The sequence below is a fragment of the Marmota marmota genome, unplaced genomic scaffold (assembly GCF_001458135.2).
Source record: "Marmota marmota marmota unplaced genomic scaffold, marMar, whole genome shotgun sequence".
NCBI lineage: Eukaryota > Metazoa > Chordata > Mammalia > Rodentia > Sciuridae > Marmota > Marmota marmota.
The window spans coordinates 14002221-14016152 of NW_025999880.1; the positions used below are offsets into that span (position 1 = coordinate 14002221).

The window sequence follows — 13932 nt, forward strand, 5'->3', positions numbered from 1 at the left end:
ACTACCTAGGGAGCAAAGGGACAGAGATGAAAGCCCTGGGCCAGGGTTCCAGGGGCAGATGCCCTAGGATGGGATTTTGCTTTCTCCTGAAACCTGTTCCTTCCTCAAATGTTTTCATCTTGCTTTGTCCTAGAAGCTAGAAGGTGCTAGCCAGGCCTGGGTGTGGCAGGGCAGAAATAAAAGTTGTCCTGGCAACATACAGGATTCGTCAACATTTCCATCCCTGGCAGTTCCCAGGCCTGAGCCCTTCTCTTGCCCAGTGTGGCTGGTTTGATGAGCACCTACAAGGGAAGCCAGGCTGGGTTGGCCTGGCCTCCACTCCTCCCAGGGATGGTGGCTGAGAAAACATGGGCTCACTGGTGAGCTCACTTCCCCCAACACCACTGAAGTTAATCTGTGTTGCGAGCCAGACACCTGGTGCCAGCCAGCAAGGACACTCAGAGGGTGATGGAACAGACAGGGTATCTGCAGGAGGGTGGGTCTCAGTGAGAGGGGAGCTGGATCATTTCAGAGCCCAGTGATGGCTGGCAAGCTGGGGGCATCCGAATTCTCTCTGCCCAGGCAAAAGGCTTGCACTTCAGAGGAAACCGACCATACATGTGATTAGACCGACAGGAGCAGGATGCACACAAAGTACCAGGGGCACCAGGTGGAACAGCTCTGCTAAGGCACTGTCCCCTCTGCCACTTTCCTTTAATTCCCAACAGGGGAATCCTTCCCTGGAGTGCTTACTTCTTTACTAATGTCTTTCCAGGAGTTAAGGAGACAAAAACATGAAGACTAACCTCAGTCCAACCCCCTGCTGGGAGGAGGGGCTGTCAAGGACAAGGAGGCACAAGTACCTGGATCTTGTCTGGCCAAGTCCTCTAAACTATGGAGAAAACACAGGGAGTAAACCCTGAAGGAACTCTGGGCTTGGACCTTCTCTAAAAGCCCAGCTCCTTCTCTTCATGGCATCTGGGAGTACCAGGTTTGGGTGGAATCTGGGGGCTCTTGCCTGAGCTCCCTCTCACCTGTAAACCCTTAACACACAGAGATAGCTCCAGGACACAGGACACAGAATTCAGGCATCCTGGAGACCTTGACAGGATCCTATCTAGGGGTCCACTGTCCTCCCAGGCTTGGGGGAAAGGGGGAGGGGGCTGGAACCTCTTTGAGATGGAAGTGTTTTTTTTTGTTTTTTTTTTGGTGGGGTGGGTATCAGGGATTGAACTCAAGGGCACTTGACCACTGAGCTAAATCCCCAGCCCTGTTTTGTATGTTACTTAGAGACAGGGTCTCACTGAGTTGCTAAGGCTGGCTTTGTACTCACATTCCTCCTGTCTCAGCCTCCCCAGCCACTGGGATTACAGGCCTGCGCCAGCCACTGTGCCCTTAGCTCTTGAGATGAAAGTGTTTTGATTCTCAGAAGAGCCGTAGTGAAATAAATCCTAGCCACTCCCATTGGGTCTCAGCAAGACCATTTAATTTTTTTGTAAAAAGTAAGATGACATCAAAGAACCAATTGTGGAAATGACAAGGTGGAAGTCTGAACCTGTTTCAGCTGTTCTCAGGGGGCACAGTGATTTCAAGAGTGCTTTTCACTTGCCACCTGTCTCTTTGAGACCCAGCTGGCCTGAGTGGCTGAGAATCAGGACAAGGTCCACCTGGCTGGGGGGCACCCCTAGGTGCCTGGCTCCTCAAGGCGGCGGCTGCCCCCTTGGTTCCACATCTCCTTCTCCTGCCGAAGCCGCTGGTTCTCAGTGCGGAGCCTCTCTACCTCGGCGGCCAGCTCCTCCACCTGGCGACAGGGCTGCTGGCCCATGCGCCCCTGCAGTTGCTGCAGCCTCCGAGTCTCCTCCTCTGCCTGCGTGAGCCTCCACTCCAGGTCCAGGTAGTCTCTTACCAGCTCCTGCTTGCTGCGGCCCTGCAGGCTCTCGGTGTGATAGCGCTCATAGGCCTCAGAGAAGTCCCTCTGCTGGAACTCGCCATGATCTTGGCCCTGCCCGTCACTGTCCCCTGCCTCACTGTCCCCGCTGGAACCTGGGTGGGACGCCCCATAGGGTGGCACCTCAAGGTTCGGCTCCTCAGGGTCTCGGTCATTCATGAGAAACTGGGTGGTGTTGTAGGGCGCCACAGGCTGGCCTTTGGCAAACATCTCCTCGCGGACCCTGGAGGCCCTCTGGCTCTGCCTCTCATCACGCTGCTGCTTCTCCGCCCAGCTCAGCTCCAGGTAGGGCCTCCAGTGCCGCTTGCGCTTGGATGGCCTCCTCCGGTGCTTCTTCCGGCCCAGCACTGCCTCTACTGAGCAACCCCCTGGGCTCTGGGTTTGGGGTCCGCCACAGTTCCAGCTCAGGCCACCGGCAGCCTGGGCAAGATCTTCATCCTCTGAATGGCTCTTTTTTCGTGGTGTCAGGGACAGGGAACTGCCACAGTCATGAGACTCAGTGGGTGTTTGGGGGCTCCCTGAATCACCAGAGGTCTAAAGAGGAAGTGGGGAGGGAAGTTGGATCACAAGCAGCTTATCCTTGGCCATGGAACCCTCCCCTGACCACCCAGCCTGAAGCCCCGCACAACTCACCTGGTCATTCTATATTCCCTCACCCTTTTACAATCATTTACCTGTCTACTGTCTGTGCCCCAACCTTCCCCAAGTAAACTCACTGGAAGAGCAGCATTTTACCTGAGTATTACCTTATCATTTCAATGCCTAGAACAATATCTGACCCAGAGTAGGAGTTCCACATATACTATCTGAATGAATGGAGAAGAAGGAGCAACCTGGGATAGAAGATGGCCCCTGAGGCACTTGCTTGATCAGAAACCCAACTTGCTTTTCCCTCTTTCCAAAAAGCATGTCTTTCAAATGGAGAAGGCTTTGTGGGAACACAACCTACGTGCTTCCACAGAGGCCCACATTCAGAAAGCCCCCCATGCTTAGCTTGATGCTATTATCCCTGTCTTGAAGTCCTTAATAACCTTTGAACAAGGGACCCCACAAATCATAAAGCCAATCCTGCTTCCAGCTCTTTGCATGGTCAACTCTTTCTCATCCTTTAGAGCTCAGTTCCAATGCTCCCTACTCAGGGAGGCCTTCCCTGTCCACCATACCAAAGGCAGCCCCTCCCCAGTGACTTTGTATCACATCATGCACTTAACATCCCACAAAGCATTTAGCATGTTATCATTTATCATTGGTCTTCTTTCCCCTGAGAATGTGTCTTGTCTATTCAGTTCAACGCTTTACCTGATGCATGAAACAGGGCAAGTGCTCAAGAAATATTTATTAAATGAGCCAGGCATGCGCCTGTAATCCCAGTAGCTTGGGAGGCTGAAGCAGGAGGATCGTGAATTCAAAGCCAGCCTCAGCAATAGTGAGGTGCTAAGCAACTCAATGAAATGCTATCTCTAAATAATATATAAAATAATAGGGCTGGGTATGTGGCTCAGTGGTTGAGTGCCCCTGAGTTCAATCCCCAGTAACCCTCCCCACAAAAAAATTTTTATTAAGTGATTAAAGCTTGGGCTGGGGATGTGGCTCAAGCGGTAGCGCGCTTGCCTGGCATGCATGCGGCCCGGGTTCGGTCCTCAGCACCACATACAAACAAAGATGTTGTGTCCGCCGAAAACAAAAAAATAAATATTTAAAAAATTCTCTCTCTCTAAAAAAAAATTAAAAATAAAAAAATAAATGCTTAAAGCTTATAAGATAGAGGGATCCAAAAGATGTTGGGAAATGAGACTCTTTTTCTAGGGTAAATAAGATGGAGTGTGTTTATCTCAGACAGAGTTGTATCACTCTTTTGTTTTTTTTGGTCCCAGAAACTGAACCCAGGGATGCTCAATTACTGAACCAAGTCCCCAGCCCTTTTTAATTTTGAGACAGGGTCTCAATAAGTTGCTGAGGCTGGCTTTGAATTTGCTATCCTTTTGCCTTGGTCTCCTGAGCTGCTGGGATTATAGGTGTGTGTCACCATGCCTGGCTATATCACTCTTCTGTGTGAGTGGCAGAAAGAGGTCCTAACCAAAGAAAGGAAGGGTCAACTCCTTTCTGTAGTCAAGAGTTCCAGAACTTGCAAGAGGTGGAAAGGATCTGTCAAGAGAGCATATGTATGCTCAGGGCATCTGCTTATCTCTGTTGTGGTGAGCTTGGGAGTACTGAGTGTGGGGGATGGGGATAAATTGCTCTAAGTTTGTGGTTTGAGGGATTTCTAATAATAAACACAACAATTGGCATCTTGTTTTATAAAACACAACATGATTCTGAGCATGGGTCCCTACAAGTGTAGGAAGTGTTTTGAGGGATGTGGTATTTGCAGCCCTGGAGAACTAGGACTGTTCATTTGTGTTGCTGAGACCCTAGGGAGAATTTCAGGGGAAAGGAGGTATGTTTGAATAAGAGTGTGTATGTGTGTGTGTTGTGTTACTTCACCTACAGGGGGATCACCCATCATGAATGACAGGCCTCAACCACCAGGGGATTGGGCCAACTAAAACAGAATTGCTACCCCACCCACAAGAGGCAAGGCCACAGAGAACTCTGAAGCAGGTTGGCTTGTTTGTTTCATAATCATTCACCTGCTCCCAGCCCTCAATAAATGTCCCCTGATAATCCTTCCCCCAACCCAAGCCAGCTCTGCCACCAAGCCCCACATGTTGCCTCCCTCCTGAAGGCTTATCCCTCTACCACCATTATCAATATCAGAGATAAGCTATGTGACCTGAGTGAGTCATTTGCCCTCTCTGAACCTTGTAGCCCTGACATACCATGAATTCCAAATTCAACAAATCCAAGAAATACTAAAAGTGGTTATGCAGGATAAGTGGGAAGCTTCTCTGACCCCCAAATCTCTGATCTATAGGAAACAGTGGGCCAGGAGAGAATGGGTACAGAAGGGAAGTGAAAAAGCATGAGCTGGGAGGGTTTGGGCTCCTGCTGCCAGCCCAGAGGGTATTCTCTGAGGGCCTGATATCAGTCTGTTTCCTCATCCTTGGATTATAGCCTAATCCAAGGAAGAGGAAACGAAACAATCCTAACCCCTAAACTCCACTGCAAAATTTGAACCCCATACTTTTTCCTGCTGTAGACTTGGTTCTTAGCCTGGCCAAAAGGCAAATATTCAACCAAGTTATTTGTCCTTGAGATCAAGGCAAGGACCTGCAGTCAGAGGTCCTAAGTTTAAACCCTGGATCTGCTGCTTGTTGGTGGCATGATTCTGGAAAAGGTATTTCAACTCTCAGAACCTTAGCTCCTGTAAACTGGAAATAATTCCTACGTTGAAGGGCTTCTAGGAGTTCATGAGACAACACAAATTCAGCACCTAACCTATCACCCGGGGATAAGAGACTCATTTAAAAAACAGGTTTTTCAAATCTATCAACACATCTGAGACAAGAAGCTAGGATCCCAGAAGGAAGGTCCCAAGTGACTTGGAGGGTGGGCGCTTACCTTGGCCTCCTCCAGGGCTGCTGGTGACTTGGTATTACAGTTGGTCTGATTCAGAGTGGCCATCTTTTTCTTCTCCCAGTCTTTCAGCAGATGCCTTTAACTAGTCACACCTGCTTTGAACAACAACAGAAACCTAAGTCCTGAAGGAAAATTCTCAGGAAGAATCTGGCTGCCCAGGAATTGTTTGTCCAGGCAGCGGCAGCCATTTTGTAGCACCAGGCTTGCCCACCATTATTTTTAAACGAAGGCCCTAAAGCCTGCCTTCATGTCCTGGTTTTCACACCTCCAGCCAGAGTGGGGCCAAATGGGTTTAAGGGGCTATCTTTCTAGCCCTGTTCCACAAGGTCCCTGGCCAGGGCTAATGTCCTACACTGCCTTTTCATGTAAGTCACTGAGGCCTGGGTCGGCAGCTAGGAAACGTAAGACTAAATTTTGCTCTCTGCCAAAAACGAGACTGCCCGGAAGGACTGGGAACGAGGTGGGTTTGTGGCTCCAAGAAAACGGGGTGCAAGCTCTTGGAGCCCCGAGTCTCCACAGCAGTCCCGACCCCACCTCCTCCCCAGGCAGGGATCCAGAAGGCAAAGTCTCTGCAACCAAGACTGGGACCCCGGAGAGCCTGAGCTGAGGCCTTTTTGTCTACAGGGCCTGGCCTGCCTCCCTCCTTCTCCTCAGGACGGGAAAGAGAGGAAGAGGAAAAGAGAAGTCTTCGCACTACATGCAGCTGGGAGGGAAAACCCAACTGGGTTAAGGATGGATTTCTTGGAAAAGGGGAAATAATCATGGAAGGGAGGTTTTTTGCAAAGGTGGAACTGACCTATTTGCTGTCAAGAGCTATGCACACGACTACCTCTGTGTGTCTTTCTGTGCGACCGCCTGTGTGAAATTCCCAACGCCTCAGCCCTACCTCTTGCTGCAGTTGCAGCAGTTCTGACCAAGCTGCTCAGGCACTAAGGTTGAGGGGAGGGGACAGCCTTGAAGCGCAATGCCTGCTGGGGATTGTAGTTCTTCCAGACTGGAAATGCAACCCAAGGTCCTGTCACGTCAACAACCACACCCGGAACTCTAAAACCCATCTACCCTTGCGCGGGTGGCGTCCCGCGCTCTCCGCTGTCTTCTTTGATTGGTCAAATTATCTGCCAATAATTTCACTTTCTTCAACGATTAGCGGTGCGGAAGCACAACCGGATCCACCCATCCGAACTCAATTAAAGAGTTCATTGATGGCGTTAATCTTTACGGGGCAGAAAATAGATCCGGCTGAGGGGGGAGGGGCTACGCGCGCGGAGGGATCCCAGGCCCTTGAGGAAGGCGACGAGAAGCTCGGTGGCCGCCGCCGCCATTTTGGGCTGGGAGGAGGCAGCGGAGGGACTCGCTGCGCAGTGAGAGCACCCCATGGGGGGTGGTCAGGGCGCGGGGAGAGGCCGGGCCGAGTGGGCTATCTGAAGTGGCGGCGTCGGGAGACGGCGGGGAGTGGGACCAGGGGCCGGGGAGGGTGAAGGTTGGAGTCTCTCCCGCCGAGCCCGGCCCTCAAACTGTCCCGGCAGCCCCGCAGCTTCGCCGCTCACGTAGGGCGGGATTCTTGGCTGATTATCGCGTGTTTCCCGAGACCCCAACAGGACAGAGGCTGGGGAGACGCCTACCCTTTGCTGTCCTCTCACTGGGGCGCTGGTCTCGAGACAGATTTCAGTCAATGCCTCTCCCCACCCCCACTCGGCCTGGGCATGGTGGCGGGGCCCAGCTTAGCGGGACCCCCACTTCGTCTAAGTAGGGGCGACGCCAGATTTCAGGCACTGGCGCCAAGGGGAAGGGCGGAGGTTGCCGCTCTGGTCGCCTGTGCCCCAAGTGTGGTAGTCTGCTGAAGGCTTGGAGGGCTGAGTCCGGAGCACCTTTCCGCACCCCACCCCCACCCCATACACCAAAGCCACCCCGCCTCCCGGGCTGCGAAAAGGAACTGTCCTCTAAGTATTGTAGCAACCATCAATTCCCTTGAGACACCTAGATGGGGCGGGGGACAGTGGGAAGACAACCTGCAGCCTCAGTGCTTGGGGATCTCTGAGCACTCTTGCCCTCAAGTTTTCTCCCATCCAGCCCCGGTTCGCGGAACGACCTGGCCTTACACGTCGCCAGCCACTTTTGGAAACTCCTAAAGTGTGCTGTCCCACTTCTCTTGAAAGTTTACAACAAAAGAATGAGGTTCAACCCTTTACGGGGTTGTAACACACAATAATTCAGAATCACCATGGCCCAGAATAAAAATGGAATGGCCCTTTTGAGATGCTTAAAAAACATGTGTTTACGTTTTGAAATCCGAGCTGTAACTTGTGGAGGAATGGCTGTCCTCCTAAAGGGAAAAAAGAACTAATTTCAATGTAATCTCTGTAAGACTACAAGATCTTTCCAGTTTAAAGAATTTTGTTTCACAGACTAAACAAAATGGGGGAATATTTTGCATGCCACTAATGCATTGTTAAGAGAGAATCTCCTGTAGATCTAAAAGCCACAAAAGTAGGAATGGCAGTTTTGATCTACTTAAATAGTTGGCATTTAGGAGGTGTGGGAAACCTGTTTTGAAAGAATAAACTCAACCCTAAATTATAGCTGTATCACCTTCTTAAAGACTGAAAAAGTTTGATGTGAAGTTGTATTGAATTAAACTTCTTTTTGTGTGTGTGTGGGGTGGATAGTACTGGGGACTAAACCCAGAGTTGCTCTACTGCTAAGCAACATCCCCAGCCTTTTTATATTATTTTGAGACAGGATCTCACTAAGTTGCCAGGCTGGCTTAGAACTTGTGATTCTTTTGCCTTAGCAGCCTGAGTCACTGGGATCACAGGCCTGTGCTACCAAGTGCAGCCAGATAAAACCATCTTATTTCCTACTGCTTGAGAGCTAAATTTCAGAGAGATTTGTGGCTCAGGGATATCTTTAAATCATAGTTTGTCGCTAAAATGTCACTTGAAATAATGCCTAAGTAGGCTCTGAAGTAGGCTGGTGACTGGCCAGGGAACTTTGCCTCTGTAGGTACCTTGTCATGAATTATCATTACTAGTTACAGATGGTTAAATTGTTCCTAAGCCTTTGACTTTAATAGCAAAAACCAAGAACCCTGAAAATTTCTTCAGAATTGGAGTGCTGCTGCTCCTATTAGTAGTTTTCCTTAAGTCATATGAGTGGCAGTTTCATAGCTTTAACTCTTTTCTTCCTCCACCCCTCAGATGTTCTCAGAGATTTTTTTTTTTTCTTTTTTTGGTACTGGGGTTTGAACCCAGGTATGCTTTACCAATTAGTTACATCTCCGTATCATTTTATTTTTTGTTTTGAGACAGGGTCCAGCTAATCTGTTGAAGAGTTTGCTAAATTGCTGGGCATGGTGGTGCATGCCTGTAATCCTGGTGGCTCTTAGGAGGCTGAGGCAAGAGGATCTCAAGTTCAAAGCCAGCGTCAGCAACTTAGTGAGGCCCTAAGCAATTCAGGGAGACCCTGTTTCTAAATAAAATATAAAAAAGGGCTGGGGATGTAGTTCAGTGGTTAAGTGCCCCTGGGTTCAATCCCTGATACCAAAAGAAAAAGAAAAAAAAACTGCTAAATTACTGAGGCTGGCTTTGAATTTGTGATCCTCTTGCCTCAGCATCCTGTGCTGTTGGAATACAGGTGGGCACCATTGCACCTGGCTTCTCAGAGAAATCTTAAAACTGGACTGTAAAAATAGATTCACCCTTGAGAAGTATTCCCCCCACCCCTCAGTATTTGGGATTGAACCCAGAGGTGCTTTACCAGTGAACTACTCACCAATCCTTTTTATTTTGAGACAGTCTTTTCAGTGGCCCAGGGTGGCCTCAATTTGGGATCCTCCTACCTCAGCCTCCAGAATAACTAGGATTACAGATGTATACCACCATACCTGACTTGACTGGGGTCCTTAATCCAAAATTTGAACCACTTAATTCCTAACTGAAACATCAGTACACTTGATCCATCCTGTAGTTTGATTTTGGGCACATTCAACTATACACTGATCAAGAGAAGATGAGTAAGGAAAAACTAACACTAAGTTGGAATCAAATTAAATAGTCATAGGAGCTGAAAGGGTTATTTTTGTAGTTCTTTTGTCAAGAATTTATTGGAGGAGGATCAGCCTCTTGTGATTCATCCTCCATTGTGAAGTATTCTAGTTAAACCTTTGGATGCTAAGTGGTGATACTGCATCAGGTACAGAAATTTGTTACTTATTTATAAATAAAAGCTTAACCATTTTTAAGGTTGACTTAGAAGCTTTTCCATTCTTTTGTAAGAAAAGTTGGGAATAAAACCAGTTTATTAGCTAAGCATGGTGGTGCATTCTTGTGCTTAGTTACTTGGGAGGCCAAGGTAGGACTGCAAGTTTAAGCCCAGCCTGGGCACCATAGTGAGACTGCCTTCTCAAACAAACAAATGAGTTTATTAATGGCCCCCTGGTAACCTACTGCACAAAAACACAGGCCTATGCTTGGAGGTTAGGAACTTAAAAGTTCTATTTCTGTACACACTACCACTGACTGGTTGGCTTGGCTAGAGGCCAAATCCTGATGATGAGGCCAGTCATTTGTTGAGCCTATTCATCCAATGTCCAACCAGACCTTCAACTTCCTCCTCAGCTCTCCCCTTACAAATGAGTTTCTACAAGCTTGTATGCCTCAGTTTCCTAATTTGAAAATTATGTCAGTGCTACCTCCCAACTTCTCAAAAAGTTTTTAGGATGCAAGCCGGGTGCAGTGACACATGCCTGTAATCCCAGAGGCTCTGGAGGCTGAGGCAGGAGGATCAGGAGTTTAAGGCAGCCTCAGCAATTTAATGAGGCCTTAAACAATTCAGTGAGACCCTATCTAAATAAAATACAAAAAAGGACTAGGGATATGGCTCACTAGTTAAGCACCCCTGGGTTTAATCCCTGGTACCACCAAAAAAAAAAAAGTTCAGGATACATGTCAGTGATAGAGTTGTTTCCTGGCATGCTTGAGGCCCTGGGTTCAGTCCCCAGTGCTGCCAAAACAAAACAAAAAAGGCAGCTGGGGGCTGGTGCTGGGGCTCAGTTGCAAAGCACTTGCCTAGCATGTGTGAGGCACTGGGTTCAATCCTCAGCACCACATTAAAAAAAAAAAAAAGGTATTGTGTCCATCCACAACTAAAAAGAGCTTAAAATGTGCAGTGTAGAGTAACAACTAGAGAGGAAGATGAAACTGAGCTATTAGATACTCCTTCCCTACCTAATTTTGATGTTTTGCTTTACTGGAAAGTTGTGCTGAGGTTATTCAGGTATTTAGAATTATGTGTTTAGCTGGGCGCAGTGGTGCACACCTGAAATCCCAGCTACTTGAGAGGCTGAGGCAGGAGGATTGCAAGCTTGAGGCTAGCCTCAGCAACTTGGCAAGATCTTGTGTTAAAGACCTGGGGATATAGCTTAATAATAGATCAGAGGTCTGGATTCAAACCCCAGTGTCCTAAATAAATTTTTTTTTTTAAATATCAAGTTTCAGAATTCCAAATTAATGTCTTCCTCTCACTCTTTGAAGGCAAGGACAAGCTCTAGCCTTAACTGAGAGATTTTGCTGTAGTTTTCCCAAATTCTTGTGTATAGAGCACTCAAGATTTGTTTTCACAGTTTTCTTTTGGAATGTACCTTTGTTTGCTAGAGACTGGGATTTAGTTGGGGGGCGGGGATGATGGGAGTGGTGCTGGTGCTGCTAGGGCTAGGGATTGAACCCAGGGGCATTTTACCACTGAACTACATCCCTGGCCCTTTTTAAATTTTGTTTGTTTGTTTTGAGACAGGGTCTCCCTAAATTGGTTAGAGCCTCACTAAATTGCTGAGACTGGCCTTGAACTTGCAGTCCTGCTTCAGCTTCCTGAGGTGCTGGGATTACAGTCAGGTGCCACTGTGCCCAGGGGAGATCCAGGACTTTTTTTTTTTTTTTGGTACTGGGAATTGAACTCAGGGGCACTCAACCACTGAGCCACACCCCCAGCCCTATTTTGTATTTTATTTGGAGACAGGTCTCACAGAGTTGCTTAGTGCCTTGCTGTTGCTGAGGCTGGCTTTGAACTTGCTATCCTCCTGCTTCAGCCTCCCCAGCTGCTGGGATTACAGAATTTTGCCACTTCGTCCAGCTGATCCAGGACTTTTAACACTTCACACAAAGTCAGTGGTTGTGATTAAAAGAATACAGCTTTAGATAAGAGTTTATAATTTCTTCTGAATTCTTGCTCTACTTGAAAAAAAATTAGGCCCAGTGTAGTTGCTCTTGATGTTATTTTGAGGGAACAATCAATCACACTAGGTATTTCAAATGAGTTGACGATTTACTGTAGTAGCTCAACCATTTGAATTTTGTTGGAATGCAATGGTTTATTAATGAACCACTAGGATTATTCCTCCTGTTACCCGTGTTATTTTATCATTTGTCATAATTGAACTCCTCTAAGTAAAACCAAGAAAAATTTTACTTGAGAAGATGGTAACAGCTGAGTTATTGATCTGCCTAAGCCCAACCTTTTGTTTTTTCAAGAACCATAAGGGTAAGGTTTCCAGTATTCAAAGACAATTGGCAAAAGTTGGCCAAAGATTCAATCTTTGTCTGCTAGATTATATATTTTGTTCCAATTGCAAAGAATGACTGTTATTACCCTTCAGTCAGCAACTCTGATGATGTTCAGGATCCAAATTTTGACATTTTTCTTGTTTTAAAATTGCTTTTCTGACTGGGGATTTAGCTCAGTGGTAGAACAAAAATTTAAAAAATACAAATTAAAATAAAAATTTTTATTTATAACACCAACCATTTATGCTTTGTATGAAAAAGTCAGTGAAGTTTATATTCCCATGATCTTGCCTGTGTAAATGTGAAAAAGTTACTCCCCCGCAGAAAAATAATAAAGCCCCGTGAACTCAAGTGTATTTAAGGTAGATAGATGCAAATAATGTCTTAATTATAGCCTACTTTTCACCACACTGTTGTGAATATTTTCACCAACTATTAGGAGTATAAATGGCCAGGGAACACTCACGACACTATCTAATGTTTGATTAAAGACAGTCAGCCTTTGAGTTTCTGAAGGTAGACTATTCAGTTTTGGATTTTGTTTTTAATTCTATGGAGTCCCTCTTTGATCTAACTTTTTTACTGAGTTCTAACTTTTAAAATCATTAGGATAAAGTGTATTTATTTTACATTTCCCAAGAAGAGGATTTTTATTTTATTCTTGGTGAAGCAAACATTGAAACACTGGCCTGCACAGTAGCACTTGCTTGTAATTGCAGCAATTTGGGAGACTGAGACAGGAGGATCACAAGTTTGAAGCCAACCTCAGCAGTTTAGTGAGATCCTAAGCAACTTAGTCAGACATTGTCTCAAAAATAAAAAGGACTGGGGTATAACCCAGTGGCTAAGCACCCCTGGGTTCAAGCTCAAGTATTCCCCCCCTAAAAGTTGAAACACTAATCAAATTGTTGGGCATCTGCTCAGGCAGTTTAAGCAGAATGATTAAACAGAATCAATAATCATGCCAGTAGTACCTCCCCTCCCCACACCTCGGTCAGGGCATCATGCATGTACTCTATCATTGTCCCATATACCCAGCCCTGTATACCTGTTTTTTTGTTTTGGTGTTTTTTTTTTTTTTTTTGGAGTGGGGGTATAGGGGATTGAACTCTGGGGCACTCAACCACTGAGCCTTATCCCCAGCCCTGTTTTGTATTTTATTTAGAGACAGAGTCTCACTGAATTGCTTAGTGCCTAGCTTTTTGCTGAGTCTGGCTTTGAACTCAGAATCCTCCTTCTGCCTCAGCCTCAAAATGCTAGGATTACAGGCATGTGCCAGCGCATCCGGCTGTATCTTAATTTTTTGTTTTTGTTTTTTAGTACTGGGGATTGAACCCAGGTGTATTCAACCACTAAGCCACATTCTTAGCCCATTTTGTATTTTCAGGCAGGGTCTCAATAAATTGCTGAGGCTGGCTTTGAACTTTTGATCCTCCTGCTTCAACCTCCTGAATCACTGGGATTACACTCCTGCACCACTGTGTCTGACTATCTTTTTTTTTTTTTTTTTTTTTAATATATATGTTTTAGTTGTAGATGGACACAATACTTTATTGTATTTATTTATTTTTATGTGGTGCTGAGGATCGAACACAGGGCTTCGCATGTGCTAGGCGAGCGCTGTACCCCAGCCCCCTGACTGTATCTTTTGTGCTCTTTAAATCCTTACAATTATATGAAGTAGGCATGGCAATGCTTACTTTTGTTTTGTTGATAATAAGGAGGCTTAGAATTTGAGATGTGTCTAGGCTTTCACTGTTAGTTCATATCAAAGATATGACTAGGACCCTGGTTGTCTAATTCCTAGTTATACCTAGTCTTTTGCTTCCTATTTTTAGATATACTCCCTTGTTTTTTCCCCCAGCACTGGGGATTGAACCCAAGGGTGCTCTACCACTGAGCCACATCTCCAGCCCTTTGTGAGACAGT

General features: G+C 46.6%; 1 protein-coding gene across 3 annotated transcripts; it reads right to left on the bottom strand.

The window, feature by feature from the left end:
- Positions 1–1443: 1443 nt before the first annotated feature.
- Positions 1444–7313, bottom strand: Hexim2 (HEXIM P-TEFb complex subunit 2). Of its 3 annotated transcripts, none has more exons than XM_015495554.2 (3): positions 7069–7313; positions 5429–5538; positions 1444–2461 (listed from the first exon to the last, which is right to left on the bottom strand). In XM_015495554.2, exons 2-3 carry the CDS (start codon positions 5489–5491, stop codon positions 1664–1666), a joined length of 861 nt encoding a protein of 286 aa, XP_015351040.1. In that variant the 5' UTR covers positions 5492–5538; positions 7069–7313; the 3' UTR covers positions 1444–1663. The 3 variants fall into 3 exon arrangements, with proteins under 3 accessions (XP_015351040.1, XP_015351039.1, XP_015351038.1); XM_015495553.2 differs by lacking the exon at positions 7069–7313 and adding an exon at positions 6333–6436; XM_015495552.2 differs by lacking the exon at positions 7069–7313 and adding an exon at positions 6243–6396.
- Between the last annotated feature and the right edge of the window lie 6619 nt (positions 7314–13932).

Excerpts from the sequence above, each read along its gene's own strand:
- Hexim2 (XM_015495554.2), bottom strand. The coding sequence starts at position 5,491 with ATGGCCACTCTGAATCAGACCAACTGTAATACCAAGTCACCAGCAGCC. Across the intron at positions 2,462-5,428 it reads CAGCCCTGGAGGAGGCCAAG|ACCTCTGGTGATTCAGGGAG; the intron begins GTAAGCGCCCAC and ends CTTCCTCTTTAG.